At 42.5% G+C, this 15,538-nt stretch overlaps 1 protein-coding gene across 2 annotated transcripts in view; it reads left to right on the top strand.

The window, feature by feature from the left end:
* MTHFD1L (methylenetetrahydrofolate dehydrogenase (NADP+ dependent) 1 like) overlaps positions 1 to 15,538 on the top strand; it is a 174,162-nt gene that overhangs the window by 111,118 nt on the left and 47,506 nt on the right. For both annotated transcript variants that reach the window (XM_065931123.1, XM_065931124.1), the window contains exons 25-26: positions 9,841 to 9,948; positions 12,080 to 12,232. In XM_065931123.1, coding sequence (XP_065787195.1) covers positions 9,841 to 9,948; positions 12,080 to 12,232 — 261 coding nt within the window. The remainder of the gene's footprint in view (positions 1 to 9,840; positions 9,949 to 12,079; positions 12,233 to 15,538) is intronic.

Below are 15,538 nucleotides of genomic sequence, written 5' to 3'. Positions count from 1 at the left end.
GAACTGAGTTTAAATCTTGGCAGTGCCTTATTGTGGAGGTAAACGTGGACAGTTCTTCAAGTCTCAGCTTCCTTATCTATAGAATAGTGTCTGATATTGACATCAACTTCACCCTGTTGCTCTGAGGACCAAATGAAATGTCCCAGAGTGAAATGCCGGGACATGGGGGGCTGGGGATCTAAGTTAGCTCTACCTTCTGTCCATTTCGAGGGGCTTTCCTGGATTGACTTTCAGGAATTGTCCTGTAACTCAGGTAACTTTGTCAGACTCCAGGATTGGTGTCCTTTCCAAGTGGTTTAAACCCAGCAGTTAGAAGCTCCCTGGGCACCGGGGAAAAAAGACATCCCCTAATTAAAGCCAGACATTTTGCCATCTTTTTCCATTAGAATTGGGAGCTGTTAGTGATTTAATAAAATCTCAGTTGCTTTTGCAAAGGATACATGGCACCAAAAGTCTGTCTGAATATTGTTTGTTACATCAGGAGTGCAGGTTGAAAACTCTCCACATCCCTTCACATCCTTCCTCTAACTTCACAAACACCATGAGGTGCAGCCTTGACACCAAGAGAGACGGTGTTTGTTTTTGTTTAAAGGTCTTTCCTGTTCCTTGTGTGAAGCCAGGCTCTTGATCACAGCGGGGCTGGAATCAGGGGAGATCCAAACGGACCAGGAAAACTGTCTAGGGCCATGCCAGCACCAAGGATTTCCGTCCTGTTGCACTTGCACTGCCTGTGTGTTTGTTTATGAGTGTTTTCTCCCCTGCTGGCATACATTTGGGGGGTAGAGGAATTGGTTGGTTATTGAGGAATTATGTATTTTCTCTTTCTTAAGGATTCAGATCAGTTTGGGGGTAGGTATTTGACAGATATCCGTTTAGTTGGACACTGGGTATTTGCAACCAGAACCTCAAATGTTAAGGAAATGAATAAAAATACATGTGTATAAGTACTTGTATATATATGTATAGAATATATGTGTGTATGGTAGTGGTGGTTTTTTTAAATATGGTAAAAATATATATATATTCCTCATGTGAAATTCCCTGTTTTTATCATTTTTAAATGTACCGTTCTGTCTATTTAGAATATATAAAAATGTATATGTGCATACTACATACAGAGTTTTAATTCATAGAATTTTAAAATTTGGAATGATCGTTATGTACATCCCTCTGTACCTTTTGTATTTCACAGTAATTGCTTAACGACAGTTTTGAAGAGAAGGGATGACCGTTCTTTTCATGCCCTTGTTTGTCCCTCTTCTGTCATCTCCTTGTCAAGGCCTTGGCCTCCCTTGGCTCTCTCCACCCTGTCCTCAGACCTGGCCTTGGTCTGCCTCTTTCCACCAGACCTTTTTTCAGCTCTCTCCTTTATATCCCTTATGTGTGAATATTGGGCACATTTTATAGGAAGCTGCCCCTCATATTTCCAGTGACTAGAGAATCTCGTTCAGAGTCCATCTCTCCCCCTGCGCTCTCTTGCTCTCCTTTCTTATTTATGGCGAAGCTCTGGTTCTCCAGCCTGAACTGCCTCTAGCCCCTCCCTCATCAGCTTCTTCTCCCCTTACCTCTTCTTCATGATTCAGCTCCAAATTCCCACACCGCCTCCACACCACACCATTTTGCAGACACACCTCAGATCTCTGTCAAAGCTAGACTCTTCTCCCGCACTGGCCTCTAGGTTCCATGTCCAGTCTCCTTTGGCCTCACTCACCTCCTTGGCGTACCAGCTGCCACACCCGTCTTTCTTTGGCACATCTCTTCAGATCTCAATCTGTTAGATACAGGCCAACTTTATCGATGCATCCTACTCCGGGCTTTGTGATTCTGGCAGACATCGCCCAGCTTAATCCCCTAGAGGCTAGAAGTAGCATCTGATGAGAGTGGTCTATACCCGTTTCACTTGTGCATGTCACAAAGATTCTTATAATTTCATCTAAGTGCTTTCTTGTAACTCGAAAAATGGAGTGTCACTGTGGTGGAAGCTTCTAGAATTGCATTATATCATCCAAAATTATGGGCCAAGCAAGAAAGACAGGGATGTAAAATGAATCATCATTGTCCCACCTCCAGTTAGCCAATCACTTTCTGCCTCACTCCATCCATCCCCTGAATTTTCTGACTTAAATTCAGATGACCTGAGACCACTCAATAGGGGTGCGTGATTGATCAGTCGCTCAGTTGTGTCCAACTCTGCGGCCCCATGGGCTACAGCCCGCCAGGCTCCTCTCTCTATGGGATTTCCCAGCAAGAATACTGAAGTGGGTTGCCATTTCTTACTCCAAGGGATCTTCCCGACCCAGGTATCGAACCCACATCTCTTGTGTCTCCTACATTGGCAAGCGAGTTCTTTGCTACTATGCCACCTGGGAGGCCCAGTAGGAAAATAATCCATTTTCTCAGCCTGAAAATCTAGCAACATTATTTAAATGTTATGACAAGTGTATTAAAGACCACTTCAGGATTTGGGGAGGAAATCACTCAAAACAGCACAGGCTTCCAATCACCTAGAATCTGAGAGGTTAGGGGTTTGCTTTAGCCATCATTTTATTTCAGAAAATGATTTCTTTTTCTTTTCATAAAAGTAGTTTACTCCCCGCTTGAGTGAAACTTTTAATCTTAGACTAGAAGATTTTCCTTTGGCATCACAGCTCCAGTAGATGAATTAGGGAAATGTGACTCCTTCCCATGAAAATGGAGCCTAAGCTTCACCTCATGTCCATTCCTATGAGTCTCTCAGCACGCTGAGGTTTGTGAGTAACTTTGTGCAAGGAGGAACATCAAATGTGTCATAAAAATACATAAACATCATCAGGCCAAGCAAGTGCTCAGGCCACTACCAGCCCTTCCCCCTCCTTTAGGTGAGATCATTAAATCGCATGTTCCTCTATTTTCCTTTGGTGTTACTGTTATGTTCTACTTAAGACTATACAAGCCCAGGAGACTACTCAATAACCTAAAGGAATTTGAGAAAGAATGCATATATGTATATGTATAACTGAATCTACCTAGTGGTTCTTTGCCAAGCAGGAGAGTAAGAGATGTGGGTTCGATCCCTGGATTGGTAAGATCCTCTGGAGAAGGGAATGGCAACCCACTCAAGTATTCTTGCCAGGAGAATCCCATGGATGAGGGAGCTTGGTGGGCTATGGTCCATGGAGTCACAAAGAGTTGAACATTTAAAATTAAAAAGCAAAACAAAGCCAAAATAATGAAATAAGCACTTTATTTGTAAATTTTTAAATAAAAGTAAATTAAGGATTAATAAAAGAGAACCATAGTGAGGAAAAATCCTCAACTAGTAATAAAAATATAAAAGTTTCCACTAGATGAAACAAAATTCAAATCAGTATTCAGTTAGCATATTTTAAAATAAGGCACTATATTAATATCACTTGAGGTTGCACTGTTAGACACTATGCTGACTCCTTTGCTTATTTGATTTTATGAAATATAGTCCTCAAGATGTCCATCTACAGTAAATTGGACAGTCTGAATTCCTGTGACCCGAAATAAATCAAACTGAAGTCAAAACAGATAAACAAGAACGAGTATACAAAGTCACCCTTGTGATGTGAATGTGAATTCGTTATCATCATCATTTCACATGGGCAAGTGTGGGCTTTCTGGCGATGAGCCTCTCTTCATTTCTCAGACCCCAGCTATGTCTACCTTGCATTCTGGTTTTCTTAGGAGAACGAGTTTCCTCTGGGATTCTTCTGGACTGACCTGTTGCTCGGGGCCGATGGGCCGGCAGAGCTAGCCACTTGGGGAGCTGGCTTGTGGCCGTCGGCACGTACACCTTGGGTAGCTCAGACGTGCTGGTTTCCAGCCAAAGACATGCTTTGTGTTAAAGATCAAAAGGCTCTGTTCTCCGACACAACGCAGAGCTGCTCCCGTGACACTAGGGGGAGTGTTGTAAGGAAGCTCCTGGTGTAAGGTTGGTTCGTGTTGTTTACCTTTATTGAAATACAGGAAAGGCCATGTACCAAATTACACTTTATTTTCCCCAGGTCTAGCAGATTCATGTTTTTTTTTTTAATTGAAGTATAGTTGATATACAATGTTAGGTTAGTTTCTGGTGTACAGTGGAGTGATTCAAGTATACATATATGTTCTTTTCAGAATCTTTTCTATTATTGGTTATTATACAATGCTGAGGGTTTTCCAGGTGGTACAATGGTAAAGAACCCTCCTGCCAATGCAGAAGATGCAGGTTCGATCGCTGGGTTGGGAAGACCCCCTGGAGAAGGGAATGGCAACCCACTCTAGTATTCTTGCCTGGGAAATCCCATGGACAGAGGAGCCTGGCGGGCTACAGTCCAGGGGTTCGTAAAGAGTCGACACGACTGAGCGACTTAGCATGATTACGTACATGCATGTGAAGGAGCTGTCTGAAACCAGAGGACGAATTACCTGAGAGGATTAGAGAAAACAATAATTAGGATTGAGAATCATTTCTATGGGGTCACAAAGAGTCAGGTACGACTGAGCATCTGAATACACACACACTTAACGATGTTGAATATAGTTCCTTGTGCTATATAGTGGAACCTTGTTATTTATCCATTTTATAAATAGTAGTGTGTGTGTGTTTATCCCAAACTCCTAATTTATTCCCTCCATCCTTCCCTTCTCCTGACTGTAAATTTGTCTTCTTTGTCTATGCCTCTTTCTGTTATGTAAATGAGTTCATTTGCATGTTTTTTAGATTCCACATCTGTGATATATGGTTTTTGCCTTTTTCTGTCTGATGTACTGCACTTAGTACACTAGTCTCTAGGTCCATCCATATTGCTGCAAATGGCATTATTTCAGTCATTCGACGGCTGGGTAATATTCCATTGCATGTGTGTATATGACATCTTTATCCATTCGTCTTTTGATGGACCTGTAGGAGGTTTCCATGTCCTGGCTACTGTCAGTAGTGAGACAGTGATCACTGGGGTGTGCTTATCTTTTCAAATTAGCTTTTCTCAGGATATACGACCAGGAGTGGGTTTCCTGGCTCATCTGGTAGTTCTGTTGTTAGTTTTTTAAGGAAACTCCATTCTGTTCTCCACAGTGGCCAGCAGCTTCATTTTTAACTTTTGTTCCATTTCACTTTCTTTTTGTCCATTTTCTTCTCACTAAAAAAAAAAAAAAAAGAAAAAAATTTAAAATTTAAGTCACTGCTTTTCTGGAGTTCATCCCACTAAAAATCAGGTCTTAAACAAGGTAATGATCCCAGAGGTCTTTTCAAGAAAGATAATGTCATCTATCTTTGAGTAGCTCAGCTTCTATGAGCCTGGATCACCCCATCAACACTATGAATGTGGTGAAGGGTGAAGCCTCCAGCCTTCCTTCCTGGTGTCACTCAGCCAGGGTTCCAGGTGAGCAGACTCTAAACGAGAAACTGTAGATAATATGACCCCCAGATAGGGTTTCTTTCTAGAGCTGTGCTGCCCACGCTATAGCCACTGGTCACAGGAAGCTATTGAAATTTGAATTAACTGAAATTAAGAGGTCATTTCCTCATTTTGGCTACTTAATAGTTACATGAGGCAGGTGGCTTCCGGCCTGGAAAGTGTGGTTGTAGACCATTGCCATCCTTATAGAAATTTCCATCAGGATACTCTGTTCCAGAGTATTTCAGCTGTTTTTATACATTTTAGAGGTTTGGGAGGAAATTAATGTAGAATATGTTCAGAGTTATATTCTTGGTGAAGATGGAGATTTAACATAGTCTTAATTTCAAAATGATCCAAGATCGTGGTATAGACGCCAGACTTTGTGAAGTAGCTTATGAGTATATGGAGAAATTGTGCATAATAGAATAGTCACTCTTTCCAGAAGAAGCCTTGTGTTTGCCACCATTCCCACCTTGAGGTGTGCCTTTCATCTTGTGTGAAATAATCTTTCCATTTATTGCTTCTTAAAATCTTTCACATCCTTTAAGCACCACTCAAGTTCCTGCCAGCCTTATGCTGATCTGCGTGTCTTCCCCTGCAGTCAGTGACCTTCTGACTTGCCTAGTAACGTATATGCAGAGCCTTTACCACTCACTCCAGTCCATCATACTTTACTGTGTCATCGTCCCCACCCCGACAGGCACTCTTTGTACACCAAACCCCTGAAGTTCCTTGTACACCGTGATATCTTGAAAGTACTTGGCGTAGCTGGCTGTTCATTTGGCAGATGTTTTTGGAGTGACTGCTGGTTGAAGGCCACTATCTTAGACATCAGGGATATGAAGAGGGAAGAGGTGATGAACAGATAAATTTGTGGTATTTAGGGAGTTGGAGGAAAGCCAGGGATGATGAATACATACCCATGTATTATTTATTTTACCATTTTATTTATTTTATAAAAACTGTCACTGAAAACAGAGCAGTACAAGTGAATATCAAGTTCAGATCAAGATCATTGGACTGAACTTGACTTTCCTTTATCTTTAAAGATTACACTTTTCCCCCAAATCAAGCAGAGAAACAGCAGGAAGTTCCTTGCCTGCTGAAACAACATAAAGAGATTATATGCAATGGAGCTGCCTTATTGGTGCAGTTTTTAGTCTATTAAACGCAAAAGTTGTGTTAGCAGAGACACGGGTTTCATCTCTGGGTCGGGAAGATCCCCTGGAGGAGGAAATGGCAATCCACTCCAGTATTCTTGCCTGGAGAATCGCATGGACAGAGGAAGGAGCCTGGCAGGCTACATTAGTCCATAGAGTCACAAAGAGTGAGACATGACTGAGCTACTAAACACACACTTAATCTTTTATCACTGTTGCACCACCTGGAATCCTTGCTTCATCAACAGGAAGTTCAGAAAATATTTATTCATTTATTCAACTGTGTATTGAGACCCTACCCCAGGGGCTCAATCCCACCTCTAGGTGAATAGGAGGTGGTCCTTGACCTCAAAGAGTTTATAAGCTATTCTCAATTCTTCAGCCAATAAATGTGAAATCTTTTAAAAATTACCCTCAAGTTTTCTCTAACCCAGTCTCAACTTGACACTCTCGTGGTCATTCTTTTGCAATAAGCCTGGAGCCATCCCAGGCTTACCCTGAACTCAGACTGAGTAAGGCAGCTCTGGTTATTATAGCTTTTCCTTAGTCATTTCTGTCCTTTCCTTATCTCTGCTGTCCTGGAAAATAATTAATCATTTCTTTCTAGGTTTGACCCATCTAGAGGTGAACATTTCTTATTTCTCTTATGACATGGTTTACAAAAGGTGCTTTGCCATCCAGTAGATTGGGTAAGCTGGATCCTGGCACTGTTACCATTTGATGTTCATCATTGTGCCTCAAGACAGTGTGGACGTTGCTAGTGGCTATTTGCTGCCAGGCCCTCCTGAATCTCTGGTCCTGTATGACACCCAGGTCAGAGTGTTACACGGCCATCAGATGGCAGAGAAGAGAGCACGCACGTGTGCTTGAGGAAGGTCAGTGTAGGTTTCCTGGAGATGTTGGTCTTTGAGATAAAGCTTAGAGTGAGCCCTCAGGGAATTTTAGCAGAGGTTTATCTTGAGTTTATCTTACTTGGGTGCCTTTTAGGAAAGTTAGACTTACTGTAGAGGGTATATTAAGAGTGAAGAGGCCAGTAATGAAGCTTTCGTGGTAGGCGAGACCATTAACATCCCAAACAAGAGCTCTGGAAGGATCATCTGCCCCACAGCCTCCCCTACACTTGATAGTCACAGACTGTCAGTTTCATTCATCTCATGGGTGTGAATTGGTTTTTCATCATTTTAATTTGCTTTTCCTTGAATACTAATGAGATTGGGGATTTTTCATATTGTTACTGGTTACTCTCTCAACCAGTATTATATATGTCTGTCTTTTCTTGAACTGGTGGAAGTTTTATGCATTCTAGTAACCAGTCTTTTAAGTATTTGCATGTATCTTCTTCTACATTGTTCTTTATGCTTTGTTCTTATTCCCGATGTCTTTTTTAATACAAGAAATTTAAAATTTTGATGTCAAATCCATAAGTCATTTATTTTAAGGTGTATAGTCTGTCGTTACCTTGTTGAAGAGATCCTTCTCTCCTTTAGGGTCATAAAGTTCCCCAATTTTTTCCCTTAGTATGTAAAGTTTTAATTTAGAAGGCTTTGCCTGTGTTCCATATTGGACTTACCTGGGGGCCTGGTGTGAGGTAGGGATTTCATTTTGTTTCTCTCCAGCCAGATGTCAGTCGGAGGGTCAGCCCTGGCCCTGTTCCGTGCCATGTCTACTGTATGCTGTCCCACACCTGCTGAGGTGTTCTCCTGTGTTCTTTCTTATCTCAGCTTGACTAACCATCTTGTCCTGTGCCGATACCACATGGAATTCATTAGCGTAGTTTTATAGTGTGATTGATACCCAGGATGGCAGGCCCCATACCTTTGTTCTTTTGGTTTTATTTATTTATGAAGTTATCTTACCTATTTATGCCATTACTCTTCATTAGGAATTTTAAATTTGGTTGGCCAAGTAACACAAGTGCTTTTGGGATTTTTATTGGAATTGGATTGAACTGATAGATTGTTTGAGAGACCCGACCTCTATTCAGTATTGCATCTCCTCATCCAGGAAGGAAGTTTCTCTCCTCTTCTATGTCCTTCAGTGAAAGATCATAATGACCTGCACCTTAATTTCTTTATTCGTTGAAACATTCAATATTTCAGCTGCAGACCACAGAGCACCTCTACAGTAATAAAAACTGTGGTAATGAAAAGCACATTTTAAAGCAGTTTGGTATTCTGTCCTATTGAGAAAGTAGAACAAGCTTTTATCTTCTCCGGTTAGGTAACTCTCCCTCCTGTGTGTATCAACAGTGATTGATGCAAATGTCCCCTTTGCCACTGTCCAGCCAAGTCCTGGAGGTGGCCCGCACGAGGCTTCTGCCCCTCGGCTGGTGTCCACTCAGTGAGCTCTCGGTCCAGCCGCGTTTTACCAAACGGTAATCCACCAACTTCATTCATTACACCTATGCATTTCCTACCCACAGTAAAATTAGGAACAATTTTGTCAGACGCTTTGCTTGAATTAAGAATCACTTCATCTATGGAACATTCCTTTCCTAGTGAATCATCCTTGTTTCTTTTTTTGAAAAACTTTTTACAATTTAGTTTTGGCCGTGCTGGGTCTTCATCGCTGCACAGACTTTTCTCTAGTTGCGGTGCATGGGCTTCTCATTGCCGTGTCTTCTCTTGTGTAGCACGGGCTCTAGGACGCAGTTTTTGTATTTTACCAGCAACCTATATCCAACATTATGGAAAATCTTTCCATTTCCTCCGCACACACTTATTTGCCCATACCTAGCCTTCTCGGATTTCCTCCATTGTCCTGATGTCTCATCATTTGCTAAAGTGACACTGGGTTCAACCTCTAGTTTTCCAATAAAATGTTTAATCCCTCCAGCATTTATATTAAAATCTCAACCCATTCTTACTCATATAAAAAGCATATTTATTCCTTAGTATTATTACATTTAACTACCATATAACCCAAGTTGAGACCTACTTAAATATCAGCACTGTTTATTCAGGAGACTTTCATTCTAACATAAAAACCCTCAAAAAACATAGTAAAGGTACATTTTTTATAGAAATGTAATGAATAAAAGTGATTTAACTAGGTAAGTAGATATGTAGCCGCTGGACTGGCTAAACACCTGAGGCTCGTTATTTGTGAGTTCATCTCTGATTTCAGTACATTAAGGATGAAAGAAGAGAAAGAGTTGCTTCAAATACTACCGTTGATGAGAAGGGAATCTGGTAGTCAATTTTAAGCAATTACAGAAAATCTCACTAGGCTTTCCGTTAATTTTTTTAGCCAGATGAAACTTAAGATTTTTGTTGTCGTTTGTGTTTCTCCAGCTCCCAATTGTGGAAAAGATAAGAACCATTGCCCAGTGTGTCTATGGAGCCAAAGACATTGAACTCTCTCCTGAAGCACAATCCAAAATAGATCGTTACACGGAGCAGGTAAAAGTTGTACTCTTAGGGAAAAATATCCAGCTTAAGCCTTTGAAATTATTCACCCTGACCTGAGAGCTAACATATGTTCCACCAGTTGAATTTGGCTTAATCTACTGTGTGGTCTACAAAAATTAAGTTAATATCCTTGGATAGGATATTGACTGTAATTATGTTGAGAGGATATACCCTCTGACATACACATCATTGACTCTTGTGGTTATAAATATGTCTAATACAGGTTGTATCCATGTTTATCTGTGGCGTGTGATCTTTAGCCCCTACTTGTCAGCCAGGAACACTAAAACTCTTCTTGGGTGTGCAGCTGTGGAGTCAGAGTTAAATGATCTGTAGTGCTTCCTCTTACTGTCTTAAAAATTTTAGCATGTTGCCAGGTTAGTCAAATAAGACCGACATGCATAAAGATGGGGGCGTTTGGTGTCCTTTTTTATACAAGTGCTTCCTTGGCTTGGTGCTGAGACTGTCCACCATGGGTGAAGGCTCCCTTCCCTTCTGCTATGCAGGTGACCAAGACGCAGCAGCCTGAGTCTAGTCCTGTGATGGTCATGTCCGATAGGCTCCGCTGAGTGTGTTCAACCACCCTGACCAAAGGGGCCTTATGCCTCAAACATCTGCTCCAATTTACTATGATCAGTAGAACTCAGGGCACTTCAAGAGTTTGCTGGCAAAAGAGCTTCATGAGGAGTATCATTGATCTATTTTTTTCATCCCCCCCAGCTCCTAAATTCTATTTTTAATGCATATTAAATATTTTGTCCTATGCCATCAGCTCTCACCAGAGTATTCTCCCAGATTTGGTAACATAGTCAGCAATTCATTTCTTCTTAGAATTTTCCAAGAGCTTAGAATGCTCTTGACTTGTATTTTTTAAAAAAAAAATAAATGATTCCTAAACAGCGCTGTACACACTGGCATTGTTCTGCAGTGAAATTTTCACTCATGCTCAATGAAATGAGTAAAATAAGGTCATTATCATGAGGGTTTTTTTTTTCTCCCATGAGTTTTTAATGATGCTATTTAAGGGCTATTGTTAATTCTAATATTAGATCCTTCCTGACTTTTTTCTCAGGCTTAAAAACTTAGAAAGTAATAGGGTGATAGTACGTAGCATGCTGGGTTTTTTTTAAAATATATTCTTAACTGGCAAACTTTTAAATTGGCAAGCCCTTATCAGTTCACAAAAATTGTTTCAATGTTTGATTGATCTCTGAAACCCCAGATTCTTGGCCCTGTTTTGGCAGAGCAATCTTGATTAAGCCCAGCAGAATTCTGATCAGTATCTAATAAGAGAATAGAGAGCAGCCCCACCCCACCCCTCAGTTGATAGTTCGATACAATTTTCCAAATAGTCCTAGGTTGAATCATAAGAAATTCTGTGTGGGTTACCTCTGGAGATTGCATTCCTTTTATCTCTGTCTGTCCACCCAGAGAATGTTCCTTAAAAGTTACGTGTCAAGTGTGTGGTTTTAGTTAATCAGCCAAGTCTCTGAGGACGCACTGTGTACCCCTAATCGGGACCAGGCTGCAAGGACACAGTCCTTTTTGTGAGACCCCACATGTGACTTCCTGCCCTTTCACCTTTGAAAACTCTGGGTCAGGCATCGCCTTTGGTCCTTAAAAATAAGAGGCTTAAATAGTGACCTCATCTCAGTTCCTATAATGTAATCGCAGATCAAATAGCCGTGATTCATAAAGCAGCACAAAGCGGCCCTTTGCTTGCCGACAGCCGCCAAGAATGAGTGAACAGTGGGACTAAAAGCCTCATTACGGAGTCTTTCTCCAGATTACCTTTCTGAGTCCCGGATATTAATATCCTTGGAAAGTGGTTTCTACAGCTGCTGCTGCCTTGCCGGCAAGGAGCCACCCTCCCTTCGAACACACACATAATGGTGCCTTTCTGTAACAAGAATTACCCAAAATAAGTAATAGACACCCTCAGCCTGCCAGGTGATGGTCAGGTGTAGCTGAGTTTCACCCCCATCTTCTTGCACAGTGAACGAGCAATAACAGGCACTTCTGTGTGTGTGGATCTGAGCCGTGGGGGTTCTGGGGGGTGCAGGTCAAACGAGTACAAAGAACATTTTTGCTCAAAGAACACTTTTCCTTGCCTTTCTTACAGGGATTTGGAAATTTGCCCATCTGCATGGCAAAGACCCACCTCTCCCTGTCTCACCAACCTGACAAGAAAGGCGTGCCCAAGGGTTTCATTCTACCCATCAGTGACGTCCGAGCCAGCATAGGCGCTGGATTCATTTACCCGTTGGTTGGAACGGTGAGTGTGTAACGTCCTCCCAGAATCTGCTCAAGGCTGTGTTGTTATAACTCCTCAAATCCTTATGCTATGCGAGCGCCTTGCAGCTCAGGTATTGGAAAGTAATTAATAGTATTTGCTATTTTCCTAAGTACTCTCTTCCACAATGACAGACACAACCTGCCATTGTGGTTTGGATTTTTATTTTCTTTAGATCATGTGTTCAGGACTCCTTGAATTATAAAATTGATTCTCCCCTTACAGAACACGGAAGAGAATAATAACTTGGGAGAATCCAGTCTACTGTTGAGATGGGGGCAGGCAGGTGGCTCAGGTTCTGCTGGTTCTTCATGTCACTGTGCTCAAAATAATAAGACTTCACTACAGTGGGATGAATGGAGGCCACCACCAAGTCCAAGAGACAAGACCAGCCCCCTGCCCCAAGGCTGGCAAATCAGTCTCACCCTCCACCTCTTTGTCAGGGCTGCCTTAGAAAATGAGTGAATCACAGGAGTTCTCGGTTTTGATCTTATTCTGGGGGGACATTGTTGCTATGGGATGGTTATTGTTATTTCAAAGCTTCTCTCTGGACAGAAGGGAGATAGTACAGAAGTGGAAGCTTATCAAAGTACTTAAAACCCATGATGACGGCCTTAATACATAAAATGCCTCATTACAGCTACTCAGTGATGTGGTGGCTTCCCTTGGTAACCGTCAGTGACTGAAGTTTGTTTTTCTCATCATGGGATGCTCTTGGATTAGGTTGAGCAGAAAAATTCTTAAATTGTCTCTGTTGTCGTCATTGCTGTTGTTACAAGCTGATCCAAGTCCAAGCAGGAAACATAACAATTTTTTTGAAATAAGCCAGGTGGCTCTGTTGTTTAAGCAATGGGTGGGTAAAAAATGCATAATGAGGACAGACTTGCTTGCCTTCATATTTGCATGTTTCATCTGATATTGGGCAAAATGTTTTCAATAAGCATTTCTTGAATTCTTAATGCCTGTGAGGCACAGAGATACTTCACAGAGTAAATGTGAGACGCATAGGGTTGAACAGCACAGAGGTGGGTAGAAAGTGTGATGATGATGACGTTGTTCAGTCGTTGAGTCGTGTCTGAGCCTTTGTGACCCCATGGACTGCAGCACACCAGTCTTTCCTGTCCTTCACTATCTCCCGGAGTTTGCTCAAACTCATGTCCATTGAGCCCGTGATACCATCCAACCATCTCATCCTCAGTCTGTCCCAGCATCATGGTCTTTTCCAGTGAGCTGGCTCTTGACACGTGGTGGGTTAAGTTTTGGAGCTTCAGATGTTAATGTTAGCGTTTTAATGCCCTCGGGGCATAGGAGAGGCAACCGCTGTTTCTTACTGGTTGCGGGAATCAACCTCCAACAACTGTGGAACCAGTGAATTTTGAGTCAAAAGCACAGAGATACACGGTAGCCTTCCTGAGTTAATCCAGTGTGCCTGGAGTTGGACAGGGGTTGAGAGATTGAGAAATGGGATTAGAGTAGCAAGATCGATTCAAACAGTTAAGGATCTGAACTGCCATCTGAAAGACCTTGAATTTTATCTCATGCACCCTGGAGAGCTGCAGTAAGGTGGGTTTTGCACCTGGTTTTTATTCTTTTTCTTTCTTTCTTTCTTATATTTATGCGTTTATTTATTTGGCTTTGCTGCTTGGTTTTCAGGATCTTAGTTCTCCAGCCAGGAATTGAACCCTGGGGCCCCGGCCGTGAACACGCTAATTTCTAGCCCCTGGACTACCAGGGAATTCCCCTGGTTTTTGTTCTTATAAGAAGGAAAAGGGAAATATCCGATTTATATTTTAGAAAAATAGCCCTTGTAGCAATGGGAGAGTGTGGAGAGGGAGGAGAACCAGACCAAGGGAGACATCGACCGAGCAAAGAGGTGATCAGGGTTAGCTCAGCAGCCACAGAAGAAGAATAGCAGTGAATTCCAGACATATTGTGAAGGTAGCCACCTGCACGTGGGCGTGGGGGTCAGGACACTTCCAGCCTGACCACAGATGGTGAGGCTGTCTGGTGTGGAAGAAACAGTCAAGAAGTCGGGTTGGCAGGGCAGGGCCAGAAATACATCTGACCTGGAGATAGAGAGCTGGAAGGGCTCATAGGATCTACATAACATGACCTGTGAATCCATTAGGACCACAGACACAACATCCAGGAGAGAGGAACAGGTAGGAGGAAGGCCCTGAGAATTTTACGAATATACATGAGGGTGGGTACTGGGGAGAAGCAGAGACCAGCACGAGAGAAATGAGAAGAGGGAGAGGATGGTACTCGGAAAACATCCAAGTTCACGGAGCCGACGGGGTAACAGGAGCCACTGCAAGTCTGGAAAGACCCCTGGTAAGTGGCACAGGGTGACCACAGGGTCCACAGGAGCTGGTGATGGAGCCTCTCATTGAAGGAGGGGTAGCACCAGTGCTGGAAGAGGGAGAAGGGGTCAAGGAAAACAGGTTCCGAATGGTATCTTGGAAAAGGCTCGGCTGAAGGTAAAAAATAATCAGATCAGTGGTCCAGGGGGAGAGAGAGGAGGAGGGGACAGACTGCAGAAGGACACCAAGGACTTTTTAGCAGGTGATGGAAATATTCTGTATTTTAATTGTGGTTCCGTGACACATATGCATGTGTCAAAACTCATAGAGCGCCATGTTTTTTAAGGGTGAGTTTTATTGAGTGTAATTTAATCATGCTTCACTTAACCACCAGGAGAGCTTGCTTTGTGTCCCTTAAAATGCCCTCGGTGATGGCAGCCACTTAGAGCCAGAGATCATCTGGGCTTCAGTCGGTGAAGGCCTTTGCTTAGGAGAAGAGCACCCCTGGATGGTCCAGACTCAGACCAGGGAGCCGGGGCCACAGGGTCCCAAAGAGCATGGAACAGTGGTCACCACAGAGGAGGGAATTAGCCGAGTTCATGACCTGTCCTGTCTTTTGCCGCACAGATCTGGGATCCCACAGCAGTTCTCCCAGCAGTTTCATTCATTCATTCAGGAAGCATGCACAAGACTCTGTGGTCCCTGCTATGGGAAGCTCCAAAATAAAGCATCTTTCTCCACATCAGGCAGCCTACTGCTCCTGGTAGCTAGATGTGAAATTACCAAAGAAAATGGTTTGTTGTAAAAATTATGAATCAGAAGATGACCCCTTCACTTGTCTCTGAGTATTTAATAGTCATTAAATATTGATCATAATTTTAAATCTTTGGAGTCACTAAGCACATAGATGCTATGAATCTCCTCACACCTCAACTCATATCCCCACATCCACAGCCTTGTAAGGTCATTTCTGGAAAGTCAGGTT

This window comes from Muntiacus reevesi, chromosome 3 (assembly GCF_963930625.1).
Source record: "Muntiacus reevesi chromosome 3, mMunRee1.1, whole genome shotgun sequence".
Lineage (NCBI taxonomy): Eukaryota > Metazoa > Chordata > Mammalia > Artiodactyla > Cervidae > Muntiacus > Muntiacus reevesi.
This window is presented reverse-complemented; position numbering and strand designations above follow the sequence as displayed.